Raw genomic sequence first — 20,292 nt, forward strand, 5'->3', positions numbered from 1 at the left:
GAAAGATGGTATGAGAAAATTATAAAAGAGAGAAGCAGAGAAGGTAAAGTACTCTTGGAAAAGGAAGAAAGAGAAAAGGAGAGAGGGTGAAAATAGTATGAGAAAATCATCAGAGAGAGAAGGTAAAGTAATCATGGAAAGGGAAGAAAGAGAGAGAGAAAAGGAGAGAGAAGGTAATGATCTCCAGAGAAGTTAATTAATTCATTGTAATAATTAGTCCTAATTTATCTAGCTACAGGGGTGATAGTGAGCATTAAATTTATTTTTTTTTTTTTCCCTCAACCACGCCCCCCTTGAGTAAAAAAAAAAAAAAAAAAAAAAAAGAGGATTCGCGGGGGGGAAATGGCATCTAACAACATTCCCCCCTTTCGAGTAAGAAAATTGGAGAAAAAAAATGGGACAAAATAGGGAAGAATAGAGAAAATAAGAGGGAAATCAGGAAAATCAGGATAAAATATGGAAGAAGAAAAATAATTGGTAAAAAAAAAAAAAAAATCTGCATTTTTTTTTTTTTATAAATCGGGAAGAAAAAAAAAATCAGGAAACCGATTTAAATCGGGTTTTCATCGGGCCTGAGCTATAATGCAATACCTGTATGATTTTAACCATGCCAAACATTTCACTCTCAACTCACCCAAGAGGCCCAAGAGGAAAAAAACACAAGACCAGAGATTTATATTTGAAGAGATTTTTTTTTTATTGCATGAATGCATGGTACAGAATCTCAGTTATACAAACCAACTAAAACCGTGCGCACCACTTTGTTATGCAATCTTTCAAGAAATCACAGTAGATTAAGGCAAAAATTGAGCTATCCGTAACAAAAGAACACTGAACAGGAATCTAAACAAACGTTGGTGACACCAAATATTCTTGGTTTGTGGAAATTATTGTAGAAAAGAAAATGCATTGGATGACAGTTTTGAACTGGTTCCTTTCCCCTCTCGAATACAAGCTATTACAAACAAAAATATGCACATCATTGAAGCCTTGACGGGGTGAAGGATAACATCCATATTTCGTTTACAAAGACGTTTCATTGTTTACAAAGACGTTTCATGAGAGATTAAATACTGGTATTGATTGAGGCTCGTTCAGATATGAAATGATAGACCACAGCGTTTTTTTTTTCTTCAATAATGTGTATGGCAACTGCACAACAAAGGTCCCACGCATAACCGCTTAGATCGGTGTTGTAAGATACAGAAATATGAAGCGCATTACAATCGGGGACGTCATCATTAAACAAGTTGCCATGGCTTAAGTTACCACTTTATATCTCATCAATGCTTTACAGAGAAGTAAATATTTGGGACTGCATTGCGAATGAAACAAGCATACCGGTATGACATTGGTTTGTAGCATAATTGAAGTTTGTCAGAAGTGGATGGATGATTATTTGGGGCAATGAATAGCAGGATGACAAAAGTAAAACTGAATGTGCATTATGCAATAGTGACAGTGTAACTTACAAATACAATACAATTGTAGATTGCAATTATCTAGTTGCACTGTGAAATTGTTAAGCATGCTGCTACAACAGACAGCCAAAAATTGCCTGAGGCTTGTCTGACATGGCAACAATACATTTACATGTAAACTGCATTTTGTTGATTGAAATACACTATGCAATAGTTCATTACTTGGGCCTTGCAGTAAATAGTCTAGGATCGTAAAACCTTTTTTTCCCCCATGATGGAATTATAAGCATGTGTATTAATGTATAGGCAAAGCTAATAACAAATATGATCTTCACATGAAACTGTTTTCAGGATGAAAATTGTTGATATCGGTACTGCTTATTTAGTTTCCAGTTGCTTTTAACCCCACAATCTAACAAAAGTTGATCTAACAAAAGTAATTTTTACTAAGTAATTTCCTCTAACCAAAAAGATCTGTAATAATGAGCTTCATATTTGTTTTTCAAAGTATCAATTTCTTACCATGCTACTATCGGATGCCAAGATAAGTCTCATCAAATTCACAAATGGATTTACTTTTAACATTGATCACACACAAAAGCAGAAGAGAGACAGAATAGGTAGTAGGTACGCAGTCATGCTCTCACTATGAACATGACAGACAAAGAAAGCGGCCAATATATACAGTTCCTCAGATAGACAAAGGAACATCCCTTCACTGCTATTATGAAAAAATGTGTAGAACAGGTGAATATGCATGTGACACCTGTTCTACACATTTTTACACAATAGCAGTGAAGGGATGTTCCTTTGTCTACCTGAGAAACTGTATATTTTGTCCGCTTTCTTTGTTGGTCATATTCATAGTGTCTGCAGCAACCTAACCCAGAGCCCACACAGATACCAAAAGTAATTCAATTCAAACAAATTGTCCACATGATGCACATATGGGTCCTAATTGGCTTCAAACGGCTACCAATACTTTAAGAGGATACAAACCAAAAATATTACAATGTCAGGAATGTCTTCCAACCATAAAGCTCGAGAAAGTTATCAAAACTTGTTATCAAAATTATACCAGCAATGCCTGAATTTGTAGACTAATGTATGCATCAATTTCAATGGATGTAATCTAGTGCAACAGAACTATTTTAGTAGAAATGCGTTGTGCAAAGAGTTTCCTACTTTGATGACAAATATTTTTTCTTTAACAGAAGCTCATATAGTCACCTAACGAAGTTTGGTTGTACGTGTATATTTGTGCCTCTACCTCACATTGAGCAGTGCCTACTTGATACAAGAGATACTGAAATTCTTACTCCCTAAAGAAACGGTAGATTTGAAATCCTCCCCATCAATTTCTGAATGAAAACTTACTCGGGCTCATTCAGATATGTTTGTTTTTGTTTTATTCTTGAAAACGTTGAAATGAATGGGAACTATTAAACAACAAAGGTTCTATGCGTATTGACCGAGATCTGTGTTCGAAGAAACAGAAATGTGAAGCGATTTACACTTAGTTATGTCATCATTTTAAAAAAGCAGCGATTTTCCGTTTCATATCTGGACAAGGATTTCAAAGGAATCGGTGGTGATCAAAATATATTGATGACTTTTTCTTGCGTCGGTTAATCAGAATTTAACCGGATATTGCATGCGAGGGAGAAACTATCGAATAACAAGCAAGCAAAGTACACATGCTTCTTTCGTTTCACAACAAAGTGACCCCGCGAAACCTTACAGACTCGTAACGCTTCTAGGTGATGCACAAGAAAGCAGCGTTTTTTCACGGGTCCAGTAAAATAAAAGTTGGTATGTAAACTCATTACTGCTGGTGAAGGTCGATTCTGTACGTGTTCATACATTTGCAATTTTGATTATATATTATCTTATAATAATACCTAACAGAAACAATAACTGAAAAAAAATAATTGATCCACAGAATAAGACCTCCTCACCCTTAAACTCGTACACAATTGGCATGGTTCCATTGCTGCCTTGCTTCGTCAAATTGGCAACTCCAAACCACACCTCTTTTTTTATAACAACACTTTTTTCAAGCTTTTACTATTTTTTTTTTAACCGTTTTTTTCTTCTCTTTCACACTCCTCTGCAGTTTCGCCATCCAACACTACATCAAATCCTATAGCCTAAATCTCATGATTGAAAAACGTGTACAAAAAAAAAAGACTATGATGCAAAGTAGAAAATAAATATAAACTATAAACCTGGGTCAGATAAATTATACAGATTCATCAAATGTACCATTAAGGATGCCCAACTTTCTAATTTGGTGGAAAATTGAAAGAAAATAAAAATCAATAACAAAAGATTGTTAAATCTGCTGTTGATGTAATTGATGTAATGTTTTGGCTACACTGCAGACAGTAGAATCATCATGATTTCTCCTCTCCTTCAGCGACTCTCTCCGTCTCTCCTTCTCCTCTTCACGCTCGTCTCTTGCGTTGTCGAGGGTTAGACGGTCACCTGACTGGGCTTTCCGAAGCTGCCCCGACCCCCACGGTAAGGGGCCTGGTTGCGAGGTCCTCCCTGGGCTCCACGACCTGTGATTGACATCAAAACAAGGGCATACAATTATTATCATATCTTATCCTCACAACACTTTTATTTGTTTGTCTTTTTCATTTCTAAAGCATATATATTAAATTAAATTGAAATTTAAGTTTGTGAATTGTATTCTTTCTAAGCCTGAGTCATTACGGTTTTTGTGCTAAACGGATAACCGTTAAAAGTATACGGGCGGTTTCGTTTAACCGTTAAATAATAATCTGAAAAAGTGAAAATACAGTATTTGTAATAGCGATGTAGCTCGGAACGCCTGATGGTCTTCAGACTGTCGCGCTGAGCATTCCGAGCCGGACTTTGGCACAAATTGGGTCATTCTGATAAACAGAGACCAGTAATAAACAACATACAAAATATCTTATTATTCCTCATCTGAATCTGATATCATGATTAACCTTGCAAAGTTACGCGCGCTGTGAAGATAGCTTGATCTGTGACGTGTTTATATATGCCTTTGCAATGCAATGTTTGCATGTGGTCAGAGAGAGAGAGCTCCCTTCATGCAAGGACATGTCTAGCATGTCCCTGCTGCATGTATCATTGCCATATGAAATTATGTGGAAGTGTGTAACACTCACTACCAAGACACACCCTGCAATGAGCTGATCCAAGTTAGTGACCAATCAGGAAGGTTCTCTAGCTATGTGGGTGGAGTTTGATACCAGCATAAATTACAGGTTGGTGACCGCACGTGCTTTCACACAGTTCAGTGGGAGTCAAGAAGCCATGTGCTCTCCATCTGTGTGTATGTACATGTACAGTGTATTGGGCGCCGATGTTTGAGGTTTGTGTGTACGATGTTTGAGGTTTGTGTGTACGTGTGTGTGTATGAAAGAGAGCTGCATGGACCAGGCAGGAACATGAGAGAGTGAAGAATTAAGACAAGTGAGACTAGCTAGATAGAAAGGGTGGCTGTGTGTGATCAAAAACTTAAATTACTCACAATGTCCAAGACTTTGTTGATTGATATTTCTAAAACTTCAATTATTATTGTTATCATTATTTTTGTATTTTATTTATATATGAACATTATTTTAGGGGGGCGAGTCGGCAAGGGATTGATATTAATATTGAGAGAGAGAGAGAGAGAGAGAGAGAGACTCGGGAGGAGAAGGATGATGTGAGAGGAACTGACCATCGAATGTGTAAACATTTAGAACTTTGCTTGTCTGAGAGTGCAGTAATAAGAAAAGGTACATGAACACATTGCAGAGAGAAGGGAATAGAGAGGGTGAGAAAATAGGGAAGAGGGCATGGTTGTTTTATTGTTTACAAATTCATTCATGGAGATTACTGCTGCCAGAAAGCTGGCGCGCAGCGGACAGGGTGTAACATTACACTGCGGTTTCTTTGATTATCTTTATCATCGGCTATTAGCACATTCCAAAATGTATGCATATAACGGTTAAACGGAGCAAGAAATGCTAAACGGTTTTGATGAATGCGGTCGGATAACCGTCGGTTAAACGGATTGACTCAGGCCTAATTCTTTCAGTACTTTATTGCAAAATATTGGTGTGAAATTCAATTTTGAAATACATGAAATCAAATATTCAAACCCAGCTTTCAGGTGCAGTTGGGAACTGTTACAACTCAGGCTTAGTAAAAAGGTGAGGTGACGGTAAAAAGGTGAGGGGGTAGTAAAAAAAATTCATACAAAAGAATTATTACAAAGGTTGGATTGCGCTTTGAAGCCCGCCTGCACTAGTTTGGCCAGGGGGGATTAGACCACACAGCGTGGTCACTGACAGGTGGTTATCTCATCAACTCAGCTCTCAATTAACATATGAAAAGGGGGATCATGGGAGACCAACAGGCACCGATTAGGCATTGTTAGCTATACAGTGTGTCCCAGAAAAAACGAAACCGAGAATTATCTATGTTTTATCATAATTTAATCACAATTATAATTAATAAATGACACATTTTTGTAAAGCTTATATCCTCTTCTTTCATTTGAAGCAAATCATATGATGCATATTTCACGCATGAGTGATTAAAATAAATTTGAAGAGAGTGCAGTGCAGTGCAGTGCAGTGGGGCTTTAATATATCATTGCAAACTTACCACCTCCTCGGTTTCCACCACCCCTGGGCATTCCTCCGCCGCGTCTGTTGTAGTAGCTCTGATCCTGCTGCTGCTGGACTTGGTTGAATCCACCGTAGCGAGCGTTAGGGTTGTAGCTCATGTCGGGGCCTCGAGGTGCAAAGGCATCGCGATGACCACCAAAGGTGTTGAAATTCATTTGACCTGGGGAGGAAATTAGTGTTTATAATAATTATATTTTATTAATCTGAAGTGCTTTTGGCATCAATAATGAGACGACATGATAGCATGTTTTGTCCAAAATGTTTACCAAATTTTCCCCCAAAGTTATTTATTTTCAAGAAAACCATAATCTAATATCTAGTTCAATCCTAATTATATACCAACCAAAATAAAGAGTGTTTAATGCTCGTTTGTTTGACGCTTAAGTTGCCATGGTAGAAAAGATATTTCAGGAGTTATTACCAATTATATTTTTTCTGGGAAGAGAACTTTTCCTAGAAGTACCTTTAAGTATGGAGTGGACACATACAAACAACCAAGAAAATATCATCTATTCACAGCTAGAACCAAAGGGATGTAACTCTACATGGTCTACTCCCAATTCTTAAATAATATACATCTTATCAAACCTATTTCCTCCTGGACAATGGTTAACAGAGCTTCACAAAGATTATTCACCATCTCCAGGATCATTTAGGAAAGTATGAAATATCTTTCATTCAAAACATCCTTTTTTTGGCATGAATGCTTATTTATATAATTGTATGTATCATAGTATGATGTCAACTCACATTTTTAGACTTTTTGACAAGATTGAATAAAACCTAATTGAATTGACTTGAATGTAGGGGTCTTACCTCCTCCTCCTCCTCCCCCTCGTTGCTGAGGTGCCGTGTATCGTGTACCACCCCTAATGAAAGGAGCATTACCCCTACTACCACGGAAGTTAGGATTTCCACCACCACCACGAGGCTTGCCACCACGCCCGTTCTTGTAGTATTGCGGTTGGTAGCTGTTTCCGTACGAGTTACCTACAGAGAAATCAACAACAGAAATTTTATTCCATCAGCATTTACCTTGCATCTAACACAAAGTTATTGATTTATTTATTCTTGTCAACAAATGTGGAAATATGCTTTCCACCAGCAATAAAAGTCAAAACAAAAAACATAAATATCTTTGTGGTTTGAGAATTTTTTCACGATTTTTTGCATGGTAGAGGGTTAGTTCAGTAGAAAGAGTATAATAAGTTAGATTTCATACAAAACTTACGCAGTTTTTCAATCAACCTTCAACAATGTTACCGAGTCACTTTAAAGGGATCTGGTAACTTTGTCTCAGATTCTGAAACAAAATCCTGGATTTAGCTCATGCTGCAATGATAATTATAAACCTTTAGGTCAGTCAGGAACCCCTTGACTTTTACAAGCCGATCGCCTGTCTGATTATCAAGATATTTATGATTGGAATTAATAATTTTGAAAAACGTTTGCCAAACGGTTTTCATAACACTACAGTCTATTGGGGAAAACAAGTATGGTAAAACCGGTCACTCAAAGATTTAACTTTTTTGAGGCACTTCTTGATCAGTTTGAAGCACGATTTTTTTTAGAGCTTCAATAGTACACCATATCACAGACACTGATAATACTTAGGGCCATGCATCTCAGATTTAACAAACGATGCCTTCAAGACTTTAATCCTCAGCAAAAGTGGAAACTCCAAGACCTGAAAGCTGATAAAGACTCCTTACCTGGTCCTTCTGATTGCTGCTGGTGATCCATCTTCATATCCTGTGAGGGTGAATGCGTCCTATCCACATCCCTCCCAGCAGAATGGTTGAAGTCCTGGCTCTGGTCCATCCCTGTGTAAGCACCCATGTCCTGGGGCTGTCCCACTTGGCCTGCGGGGGCGGACTGCATGGCCTGCATCTGAGGGGATGATCGCATGGAGTTGGTCATCTGGAAGGGAGGTGCGCTGGCGTTCATGGTGGACTTTGGTGGAATGGATCCTGGAAAGGAACAGAGGGGAATCCAAACAGGATAATGCAAGATATTTCACAATGCTTTCCACTACATGTACACTAGGTCGAAACCCCCCTGGCAGACTTCACAAAACTTGGAGGAAGATATCAGAGTAAGACACGAGAGTGTCTGCCCTCACCTAGGTGGATGCTGAAGATTAGAATGCTTTGAGAAGGGCCATTGAGGAAATGAAACATCCAACCACAGTGTGGGAAAAACTAAGGTTAAACGACTAAGATGATGAATATAGGAATGAATCTAAACTATACGTATGCTTCTAGTCACCATGCTGTACATCAGATATTATCTGTTCCCCAGGTAGGGCTAAATGACCCCCCTCCCCTCCCACAAACAAATCTAATCTCTACTCACCCTGCTGTACATCAGACGTTGTTTGTTCTCCAGGGAGGGGTATAGAAGCCTGGGAGGGATCGATGGTCAGAGGACTGGACGAAGATGTGACGCCATCGTTACCAAGCTGGCCCGAACCTGTGGAAGATGTAACAATCCCAGACTTTAAGGCATTGTTTAACAATGTTAAATCTGAGATGCATGGCCCTACGTGTTATCAGTGTTTGTGATATGGTGTAATATTGAAGCCCTAAAAGAATTCGTTTCAAAATGATTATGAGGTGCCTCAAGAAAGTAAAACATCTTTGAGTGACCGGTTTTACCATACTCATTTTCCCCAAAAGACTGCAGTGTTATAAAAATTGTTAGGAAAACAAAATTTCAAATTTTGATTTCCAATCATAAATATCTTGATAATCAGACAGGCGATTGGCTTGTAAAAGTCATGGGGTTCCTGACTGACCTAAAGGTTTATAATTATCATTGCAGCGTGAGCTAAACCTAGGATTTTATTTCAGAATCTGAGACAAAGATACCCAATCCCTATAAGGATCCTTACTAAAATCTTTCTAATATAGCCAAACTACCACATCAAATGTCATGATGATGTTGTTTTAAATGATTGTATAATTCATTAGCTAAATTATTTCTTATCCCAACCTTACTGGGATTAGCCCTTTGTCCTTTACTAGTCCCTTCACATATACTCAATTATCATATTAAGTATATATCATTCTTTATTGCATGTTCATGTTACTATTATAATATTTCAATGCTTAATCTCTGCATTGTTGTACACATTTTACCTCAACTGTTTTATGAGTTTCACAGAAATAAAATGAATTGAATTGGTTGAATTAATATGACATACCTAATGACTGGGAGTAGCTTTCATTGTACTGTGCTGAGTGAGAGAGATTCTGTTGGTTTAACATGGTAGTCTGTAACACTGACTGGTCCTAAAGAAAGAAAGAGAAAATTCAAACTTACAAATAGAATACAGACCAAGTTGACATTCTGCTCTTTGACATTTTGTAATCAAATAAGTTTTTTTTTTACTGGAAAAACAGAAAGGAGTCAAAATGGAATTAAGATTAAGAATTAAAATTTAATCTATAATTTAAAGGGAATACTTTCTAAACATCTCGGCCCGAAACTCACAAAAGGAGGTTTATATTTAACCCATGGCTTAAACCCTCATTTACATAACCCATGGTTTAAAATTAGCGCAAAATAAGAGTACCTTGCCTTGCGCGCGTCTAATATTGAGCCTCTGACTGTGTCACGCTTATTTTGCACAAATTTTAGACCACGGGTTATGTAAATGAAGATTTAAACCGTAGGTAAAATTTAAACTTCCTTTGTGAATTCAGGCCATTGTGTCCAGTCCTAAAAAATCCTCTGGATATTTCTGTATTCATCCTATATGTCCACCGAGAGAATTTTGTTTCCATCATTTGAAAAGAAATAACAACTAAGTGCAACCACATTTTCTATGTGCATCCTTACCTGTTGCGAATCGACCGGTGGACTTGGGAACTCCTGGAGCTCGTTCAGCTTCCCACTCGTCGACGATGTTTGCGACGACCCATAATCGACCTGCGCACTGCTCGCGCTCGACAGATCAGCCTGTCCAGCATACCCTGCGTTACCACCGTCCATCGTCTGGCTGGTGTAGGGTGTTTGGTCGGATAAGGACTGGGAACCGTAGGTCTGCTGTGAGCAGTCGTATCTTGATTGCTGCTGGTAGCTCTGTTCAGTAGGGATCTGTTGTTGTTGGGCGGCGAGGGAATCCGCTAACGTTTGGTGGCCTGGCTGTGATCCCTGGTCCGTTTGTGACATGTCTAGGAAACAGAAACAAAAATGAACAAAAATCATCAGAAAACCAAGAGAATTTAAAGCCCCACTGCACTTATAGCTACTTGGGCCCTCTATATAGCAAACAATGCCAAATTGGTGCCTGTTGGTCCCCCATGATCCTCTTTTTCTTGCAGGAAGATCTAATCCCCCTTGGCCAAACTAGTACAGACAGGCTTTAAATGTAGAACAGTACACTATTGATTTTTTTCCTTTCCCCCCCCCCCCCCTCTCTGTTCCTGATCTCCCATCCCCCTTCTCTCCTCCACCTCCCAAGCATCTATACACACCTGCCATTTTTATTGAGGACTGTACGTTATTTATGAAAGTGTATCAAGGGATAAAAAGGTTACTGTGATACAACTTTAATATGCTTTGCCCCCTGCCTCCCCATTCCTGCTCCCCCTCTCCAACAACTTCCTTTGCCCTCTATCTATCTAAGTATCTTCTGCCATTCTGGTGCACTCTTGCAGTTTTAATCCACTCCAGTTCTTGACATTCTCTTCTAGGCCTATTCTCTTCCCAGTTGATTCTGGGTCTCCTTCTCAGTCTAGTTCCTTCCACTCTTCCCTCCTTTGCCCTAACAATTCCCTTTTGCCTACACCCTTCTTAGCATCTGCACATACATACCTGTTGAGGACTGTACATTATTTGTGAATGTTGATGAAGGGATGAACGGTTGCTGTGACACTGCCACGACGGCTGGATCCATGTGAGGTGCTGCAAAGTGACAACAACAATCAAAGTTATTACTTCCATGGATACAAACAAACATGTTTATATTAGATAGCTTAGACAGATACCGAGATGTGATTGGTCCAGAGCTCTTCAAGTGATATCGATTGCGAGGATCGTAATAGTTAAATTTTCCTGGTCGGTCACTTTCCAGTGTTATATTCACCGGCGGGTGAAATAATATATTTTTAATCGATGCATGTCGCCCTCTTGAGGACTGTATGTAACAAATAACACCCAATACTGAGGCGTTCATTTTTTTTGTTATCAATGTTTTTTCTTTCCTTGAAATTATTTTTTCCAAATTTGTTTTACCCCCTTACTTACTTCAGTGATTTGGGGATGTGACATTACTTGATGGAATTATTTGCGCATGTTGTTGAATTCGCGATCAATGAGTGATTCGCGAAAATCACAGAAATAAAAACCCTGCAAAAATAACTGCTTATACAGGGGGGTGTTTCATAAAGATCCTAAGTTGGACTGAACAATTATGGAAAACCATTAGCATCTATGAAAATATTTTGTAAAATTTATTTTAAAAGGCAATAAAATGTTGAGTCAAATCCTTCATGTTTTCTATTATCAAGGAGATTTCATGTTCTTGATGTGGAATTTATAAAAAGTCTACAATACTTGAATTTTCGCTTTTGAATATACCTTATTTTAAGGCTACAAGTGGCTTTCCATAATTTTTAAGTTCGACTTAGGATCTTTGTGAAACACCCCCTGTACTACGACCTGCTTGCAACCCACTTACAATCGTAATCGAGCATTGAGTCCTGCACAAAGTTGAAGCTACCTAAGACGGGAGCGAGCACCTCGTTGACATCATGATGCGCCTGCTTGGGAGGGGGCATCTCGATGGGCTCCGGAGCATGGGGGAGGTCGTGTACTCTCGATGAGGGCGCCATATCACCATGCGTCTGCTGGCCCTGGGGCTGGTGCTGCTGGGTTTCTGATGACATGCTTTGCATCTGTGGTGCCTGGGATACGCGAGAGAGAAAGAGGGAGATAGATAAGGAAACAGCCACAGAGAGAGAGAGAGAGACAAACAGAGAGTGGCGCAAGTTGGCACAATGATCCTAACGTTTTCCTACAATGACTTTTCCCCTAGGACTTCATTAAGCAGGGTCCATACTCCTATTTGTTGTCAACATGAGGAGCAGAATAAGTCTACATAGCTGCCTCTTAAGAACTGACAAACCTTTTTGCCCAGGTGTAATGTTTAATGCACAGCACCATCTCATGGTCAACCTGCCAACAATACATAACCCAATAACTTTTTTTTTTCGCAGATAGAGGGCTGGATGTGAGATGTAAAAGCACAGCAAGTTACAGGATCATACTGGCAACAACTAATGTATGCAATTCAAATTTCGACTATTGATACATAATTATTTGTAACAGTTGAACGAACTAATTGTTTTTAAGACACTTCACAAAGACGTATGGTCCTCTGAACATGTAACCTAACTGTTGATTGCAAACTCACTTCATTCTGTGCCGACTGCATGCCAGGAGCCTGCTGCATCTGCTCTGAGGGAGCTCCGGTGAAGAAGCTTTCTGACGGAGCCTCGTTCAAAGACTCTACAAACTCTTGCTCGTTCTCCTGGTACGGCGTCTCCTGCTCGTACGTCACCTCCTCCTGCTCCGGAGCCTCGTAGGCCGCTGCAGGAGCCACGGCTGCAGGGGCTGGATCCTCTGCGGCAGGGTCTTCGGGAGGGGTGGGGATGTTCTCAAGGTACCCACATTTGTGGATTCTCTGGACTAAATGGAACATATCTTTGTCTGATCGGAGGAAGGGTGGCGAGTTAAGGAAAAATATCAAATCCGATGGATGGTAGACGAAATGGGAGCAAATGATAATTAGACAACATTATTATTACCGGTAGGCCATGTGGATAGTAGACTGGCTTGGTGTAGACCATAATGCCTCAGTCACACCTTTGCCTATTTGGCTTGCGTATTGCTGCGTATTTATGGCAAGCCGTTTTAACATTTATTCCTATTTCTTGATATCAAGAAATGAATTCTCAATATCAAGAAACGATTCTCTGTTAGTTACGCAGCAATACGCAAAGGCGTGACTGAGGCATAGGGGAATACACCAGTTTACGGTTGTATCAGTGCGCATGCGCAGACAGTTGATCTCGGGTCATTGGCCCTGAAACAAAGCCAATGACCTGAGGTCAGTGGTATTTACAGGTGTATGCGTAAATTAAGATTGCGCCCATGCAAATGATGATGTGCGCGCACAATGCAGCGCGTAGGCAGTGATATCATCATAATTTGCATGGGCGCAATCTCAATTTACACATAAATACATGACCTCTAGGTCATTGGCTTTGTTTAAAATGGCGCACACAACCATAAACTGGTGTATAGACCAATTGGGTAGCAGAAGAACTAGATGTAGACCAAACGGATATAAACCAGGGACAAAGCCTTTTTTCAATGACAAATGACAAAAATCAGTGATAAATCTGCTGATAACCAATCAGAAGCAAGGATTTCAGTAGCTTATAACACTGATGACAAGTTTTGTGAAACAGGGCCCAGTAGGATGATAGGAATGATATTGAGTGAAAGGATACAGGTTGATTGACAGGCTTCCCTCTCATCCTCCTTCAAGTAGCTGTTCAGATGACTCGTTGCTATCTCTAGCTTCTTGTCAAAGCTGCAATGACAAGACACACAAAAGCATGAACAATCAGTAATTAAGTAGTTACCATAGTGTAAAGATACTTATGACATGTGCACACAGACGCGATCAAAGGTCAAATCGTGGGGCATCAAATAGTTCCCTCCCTCATATAGTTAATACCACTGTGACTGTGAGAAACTTCCTCACCAACTGTTTCAGCAAAGTATGCCTCCAAGCCAATGATGACAATGTTATGCTACAGAAGCAGACCCTGGCTAACATACCTAATATTCTCCTCCGTTGTCTCCTCCTCCTCCTCATCTCCCTCTCTTGATGGACTGACCAGTTTGAAGAACTCGTCTAGATGGGATAGCTCTTCTTCTTGAAGGTGCTGTAAATCAGTTTAAGCAGAGAAATTATCTGTCAGGCTTTGAGCAAAAATTTGACTTGTTCACATTTTATCTTCTTTTTTTTAGATGCTACAAAGTGCGAACTAACTTTTCTTGACTTGCAAATTGGTTTAAGCCCCAATGTTTTACCTTTCAATTTCCTTCTTCCGCTGACTAGATCCATATTTGTAAGGTAATCTGATTACTTTTTTCTTACGAGAAGAAAACATAGATTTCTGTTGTAAAGTTTGATTAGCAAAACACAGGCAGGTAATGATTGATTCGCAGACAGATACCTCAGCATTCAAGCAGGGAAAAAATACACAAGGGCTCAGGGCGATTTGACCCCCAGAATGCCAAAAAGAGCCCCCGAAAGTCATAAAGGGTCCTCCAAAATTTACATAGAGTTCAAAACGAATTAAAGAGTGTTATTTTCATGCAAGCAAGATTGAAAAGAAGCCCTCAAATTTTTTTTTTTTTCTTTTCCCTGCATTCAAGCCAGCATACTTTCAACAAAACATGGACATACCATAGCTAAAGAGCAGTGGTTCTGAAACTCACCAAAGCACCATTCGTCCCAGCGAGAAAGTCCGCCCTCACATGGTCTTGGCCCATATGAAAGAGGACGTTCTGCAGTAAGAGAACTTCCGATATCCTGCCAACTTCTTGCTCATGTTTCTGCTGTTTCCCACGTTTTGCTTCTCTCTTCTGCACCTTGTTTGCCTAGAAAAAAAAAGGTAGCAACAACAATGCAAACCACTAGGGGAAAAATAGATGTACTCAGGGGCACCCCCTCCCCCTTCCTTCATAATCATTTCAATCCTCTCCCCTTAACATAATTTTGTTAGCATGTTGTAAAGAATATTTGTTACTCTTTCTCCATTCATTGTATCTAACCCTATGGCTCTCTCTCTCTCTCTCTTTTTCATTCACTGTCATTCTTCTTTTTTTTCTCTCTTCCAACTTGTTTTTCCTTCTCAGTCCTCTTCTCATTCTCTCTTCTACCCCCCCCCCCCCCCCCCCCTTCTCGTTCTCCTTTCCTCTTAATCTCTCTCTCTTCTTTTTCTCTTCCAACTTTTTACCCTCCTCGGTCTCCCTCTGTCTTAATTTCTCCCCCCCTACCCCCTCCCCCTTTTAATTTTCTCTCTTTCTCACCTTTTTTCTTTCTCCTTTTTTCTTTCTCCTTTCCTCTCATGCTCTCTCTCTTTTTCCTTTTCTTCCTCTATCTCTACTACTCTTCTCTCTTCCCCTCTTGCCCAACTTCCCAGGCCACTCTGCTGCTTAAATTTTGATTTCCTGTGTGACATACTTACTGTACATGTATGTACAGAGTCTGGCATTGTGACAACAATACCAGGAAGTAGTTTGCCTGCACACAATGTACATGTACATTCATGATGTAAGACTCCAGGCTAAACCAGGTAACATACATGTATACAACTAAATGTATATATTTGTGTACAAAACATTGAACAGTTATTAAAGCTCCAGATTATTTGTCTGAATTATTATCTTTTAAAGTTTTAAATCACATTTACATGCACATAACTTACAAAGTACACAGGACAAGCTGCTTCTAAATGATATAACAAGGCTAATACATGTTCTGTCAGAGACTGACCCTTATGACCTTTGACATGTGACCTACCTACCCCAGAATCTAATCAGATTATCTTCCTATGTTGAAACATATTCTCACCAAGATTGAAATCCATACTTCATGTATTTTTCTAGATTTCGCAATAACTAGGCTAATACCTGTAGTTTAAGAAATAGACATTTATACCTTTTAACCTTTGACCTACATACCCAAACAACCTAATCAGATTTTCTTCCTATGGTGATATAGGACATAGGACAGATAGGTCAGTACCTCCCAAGTAAGACAGATGGATGGACTACCCAAAACAAACCTTTTTTATGCCATCGGTAGGCCAAGGCATTACAAAAGAATAGTACTCTTTATTTTTAAATAAACAAACTCAATCTTACTCATTGTACATGATTTATATTCACTAGACCGATACATTATGCCTGTTTGTTTTGTTGTGTTTTCCCACTTCACAACGCTACTCTGCTTTGCAGTGCAAAGTGTCTCATTCTCCCAGCTTTTTTTAAAACAAAAATTATCAGAGATATTTATCAGTATACCAGAGGTCGTTGAAAGCTTTCCAGTGCAATTACAACTCCCATTTATCGTTAAAATGTCTCTACCAAAATTCCATCTACTTTGAGGCAGGGAAATTGCTCTTAGAATGATACAATGCCCAAAGGTTAGATGTCAAAGGTCAAGGGATCAAGCCTACCTCACTGAGGATGGTGGTGAACTGCTTGGAGAGCTCTTTAGCAAACTCCAGCGACGCACCAACTTCCTCAAAGTGTGACACAGCCTCCTCTTGGTCCTTGTTAAGAACCTTCCCACTCGTTACCAACTCCCGGTAGCCATCGAGTTTGGTCTGGGGAGAAATAGAAAAACAAAGATTAAATGAAAGGATGTTCATATCAAGTTAATAAGGTAAATATCATGGTATATAATAGAAAGAATAAAATAGAAAAATGGGGGGTACTGCATCACATGTATAAAGTGTGACAGAGCTTCATTTGGACCTTGTTTAAAGACCCTTCCCACTCGTTACCATTTCACGGTAGCCATCGAGTTTGATCTGGATAGAAAGTAAAGCAGAGAAGTAAAGGAGAATTGTATAATTATTTGACAAAGATAGGCAGAAAAAAAAACCTTTCTAGAAAATCTGCATCATCAAATTTTGATTGCAAAGTTCCATCAAATGGTTAACAATGGGCTGGGTCGCAAAAGAAAAAAAAGGAAAATTTAAGGAGATGTGTATAAAATGAGAAGTAGATCTCCACTACAAATTGGTGAAGACTGACAAAATAAACAGAAGAATGGGAACGACTGCAATGATGAATTTAAATGTGATACCATGTACAGCTCCATCTTGGTCCTTGTTGAAACCCAACTTGTAACCATTCCACAGAAGCCAGGTGAAATCTTAACTTCTTTTCTTCTTATTCTCTTTTCTTACCAGGATATCATCGAACGCGTTTATGCGAACGATCCTTATTTTATGACAGTCAACAGTAGGGGTGCTGGTCTGAGAATGAGGGTCGTCCGCATAAATGAGGATATCCTCGTAAACCCGGACAAATCGCATCCTAAGCAATAAGGATCGTCCACAATTTCGCACACATATTTTTTCTTCAGCGATCTGCGGGTGTAGGGTTCCCGCTCCGCACACTGGCAATGCAAAAAATGGATTCCGCACAATAAAATATCCCCAGTTCACTGTCTACTTTTATGGGTTGTCCGTCTTCCACATAACGTTCTACATAACGTTCATAACGTGTACGTCTCTGTGCAAAGTAAGTGTGAAATGCATGAAGGAGCATCATCGCAAAATCCGTTTTTCACACCGCCAATGCGCGGATCGGAAATACGAATCATTCCCGAAAATGTGTATGATCCTTGTTTTTAATGCCGCATTTGTCCGCATTTACAGAGATGATCCTTATTCCCGGACCAGCGCCCCTAGTAGGGTGTCTGAATGATTTTTCAATTTTCAATTTGGGATCGTTTTTCACCATTTTTGTTTGATATTTGAATTAAAAATGTAATCAGAATAATACATTTCAAATTTCAAGTCTCAACGATGTTTCTATCAAAAGATACAGCCCCTCCGAAACGCTGCAATATTCATGGGATTTTGCTCAGAATCGACGAAAAAGACGTACACGCAGAGTTATGTTGTTTTGCTAAATTAAGCCAAACAGCTGTATCGCACGATATGCAAGCGTATGCATAGCGTACGCATGTCATGCACAACTTGCAGCTTGAGCCACGCTGTCTCCGCGATATGTGCCATTGACTAGTATGGCTAGCCGTTCGCGCCATAAAACCCGGAAGTGAATACACGTTATCATCAATGGCAATATCGCGGAGACAACGTGCACGTCGTCTCCGCGATATTGCCATTGACTATAACGTGTATTCACTTCCAGGGTTTATGGTGCAAACAGCTATCCATACTTTCATTCACTATACGCGCAGATGTTACACGATGTAACCATGGTTTGAACTGAGCGGAGCTCACGCCTTCCTAATTAGCTGATTCCAAAAATGTGGGAAGGGTATTTTTAAACTGTTGGGGCGAGTGATCTCTCGGGGCTAGCGAAAAAATAAGTGCATACATATTTCCTTACGTCTAGCCGGACATAAGCCCGGGGGGCGTAGCTCAGGTAAGTGGCAAATTTTGGAGCTAGGATGCAAACAACATTTAAATCGCTGTTTTGACCAAAATATTTTTAGAATTTTGGGGGTGCGCCCCTTTGGGGAATATGGAGAAACACCTGCTCTTTCATACGACACCTCATTTATTGAGTTTCACCTTCAGGATCAGAAGCCCCAAAGGTTGCGCAACGCACGTAGACTGCATAGGGATGTGTGCAATCTCTATGGGAAGTATTTTAGCACACAACATCGGGTGCGCGATCAGACACCCTACCCCTAGGCCTACAGATCAACTGAATCGAGTGGAAGTGCAGGAAAGACAGTTGCGTTAGGATTGCACTTGATCTAATTTATAAACCGCACATAGATTAGATCTTCCACAGCACTGTACATATAATTGCATAACTTTATAACTACAAAGATACACCAAGTGCCAACAACATGATTGCCTGTAGGCCTAGGCCCCTACTTCATTCTACAGAGAAAAATCAAGAAGAATAAAATTAAAGTTGCCTGCAATGAATATTGAATTTAACTCAATTGAATTCAGCCAAAGCTTACAGTTACAGATCTATTCATGCACCAACACAAGAATGCATTAAACATTCCTAGAACTACGAAATATACGATTCAGTTCAACTCATTTCTTTTTCCTTTTCATAAATCGCAAATCAAAATACATATTCACATTCAACAGTTCAGTAGCCTACAAAAGCTACACTCGAAATTGTGAATTTGTGTATAAAGTCAATGACAGTGTCCTGCGCGTGCGCAACTCCATAGAGAAATGAATGAACGTACGATCGAAAATCTAACTGCCAAAAATGAGTACAAATTCACTATAATACGCAAATTCAACAAAATTGTTCACCTTTCTCTTCTCTAAATTCCTGATCTTCTTTTCGACCACCCCAAATAGATATTTGGCAGTGTCTTGCCCCTCCAAAGGGGTGGTTTGGGGCGCGGGTTTTGACGAAGCAGCGGGCATTTTATGCTCGTAGAACACGGTTTATCCGTTGCACTGATATTTTGCTTCTCGATCTCACGTTTTTCTTCAATGCATTTCTCATTGCATTCACGTGGTTGGTTCAGGGAGCGTTGTCGTACCTTAATCACACCTCCATTATAAGTATATTCCACAATGCAAATATCTTTCAACTTCAAATCTGATATTCATTTTTAAATAAATTTGTAACTCATCATTTATACTTTATAATTATTTATGTTGATTTCATTAGTGATTTTAACTACCTAAATTGTAATATTCACATTTATTTTATCATCAAAATACCACATTAATTGGCCGCATGTAATGATGGTACTATGAAAGAGGTAAAATGATGACGTCATATTTAAAGTCCTCTTTCTTTTCTTTTTTTCACTCGGCCAAAATGCGGAAGCAAATATGGTCATCCTCTTTGTGATGACGAATTTCTAGAGAATGATGATGAATTGAAGGTCGACTCGTTGACATTTCTTTGTTTCCGAAACCAAACCAAAAGGGAAGCGATTCTAAGACATTAAAGTGCAAAATGTGCAAAAACGATTGAGGTACATTTGCTCACATAATATGTAAAAAATAAATTAAGGCAAGCACTTTATAGGGCGTGGTTATATACCCCCCCCCCCCTCCTTCTCCTACCCTCATCCCCTCCTGCTCCCCTGAACCAAAGTGTATTGGTTTTGATAATTGTCATTATTCATGCCTATCTTTATTTGTACAATATGGATTTTTTTTTTTAAGAAGAGAAAAAATTAATACAGATTTAGGCCCTGCTGTAAAATGAGGCGTACTGCCTACCAAAAATCTTTAAATTAACGGTCGGCTTTAAAAAAAAAAAAAAAAAACGTTTTATTGAGAGAAAACAAAATTTAAGAATAAAAATATATATATATATATATATATATTAGAACATTCAAAACTGAGAAATATCAGTCCAAAGAGGAAGAACAATAAGAAATAATATTTCCGACCGACCGACCCGTG

General features: G+C 39.2%; 1 protein-coding gene across 4 annotated transcripts in view; it reads right to left on the minus strand.

Annotated features, from left to right (window-relative positions):
• Positions 1–19,359, minus strand: part of rngi (RNA granule protein invertebrate) — a 34,785-nt gene extending 15,426 nt beyond the window's left edge. The window contains exons 1-15 of one of the 4 annotated variants that reach the window (XR_004064600.1): positions 19,177–19,359; positions 16,366–16,515; positions 14,621–14,782; positions 13,955–14,061; positions 13,621–13,703; positions 12,519–12,814; positions 11,784–12,009; positions 10,919–11,008; positions 9,941–10,275; positions 9,303–9,390; positions 8,453–8,569; positions 7,810–8,067; positions 6,914–7,087; positions 6,075–6,257; positions 3,845–3,985 (exon numbers count right to left, since the gene is read on the minus strand). Coding sequence is in view for 3 of the 4 variants with exons in the window: in XM_030988785.1 (XP_030844645.1) it covers positions 3,897–3,985; positions 6,075–6,257; positions 6,914–7,087; positions 7,810–8,067; positions 8,453–8,569; positions 9,303–9,390; positions 9,941–10,275; positions 10,919–11,008; positions 11,784–12,009; positions 12,519–12,814; positions 13,621–13,703; positions 13,955–14,061; positions 14,621–14,782; positions 16,366–16,515; positions 19,177–19,293 (2,475 nt within the window). In the remaining variant the exon portion in view is untranslated. 4 annotated transcript variants of the gene reach the window in all.
• Positions 19,360–20,292: the final 933 nt, after the last annotated feature.

Source organism: Strongylocentrotus purpuratus, unplaced genomic scaffold (genome assembly GCF_000002235.5).
Source record: "Strongylocentrotus purpuratus isolate Spur 01 unplaced genomic scaffold, Spur_5.0 spur5_scaffold_18, whole genome shotgun sequence".
Taxonomy (NCBI): Eukaryota; Metazoa; Echinodermata; class Echinoidea; order Camarodonta; family Strongylocentrotidae; genus Strongylocentrotus; species Strongylocentrotus purpuratus.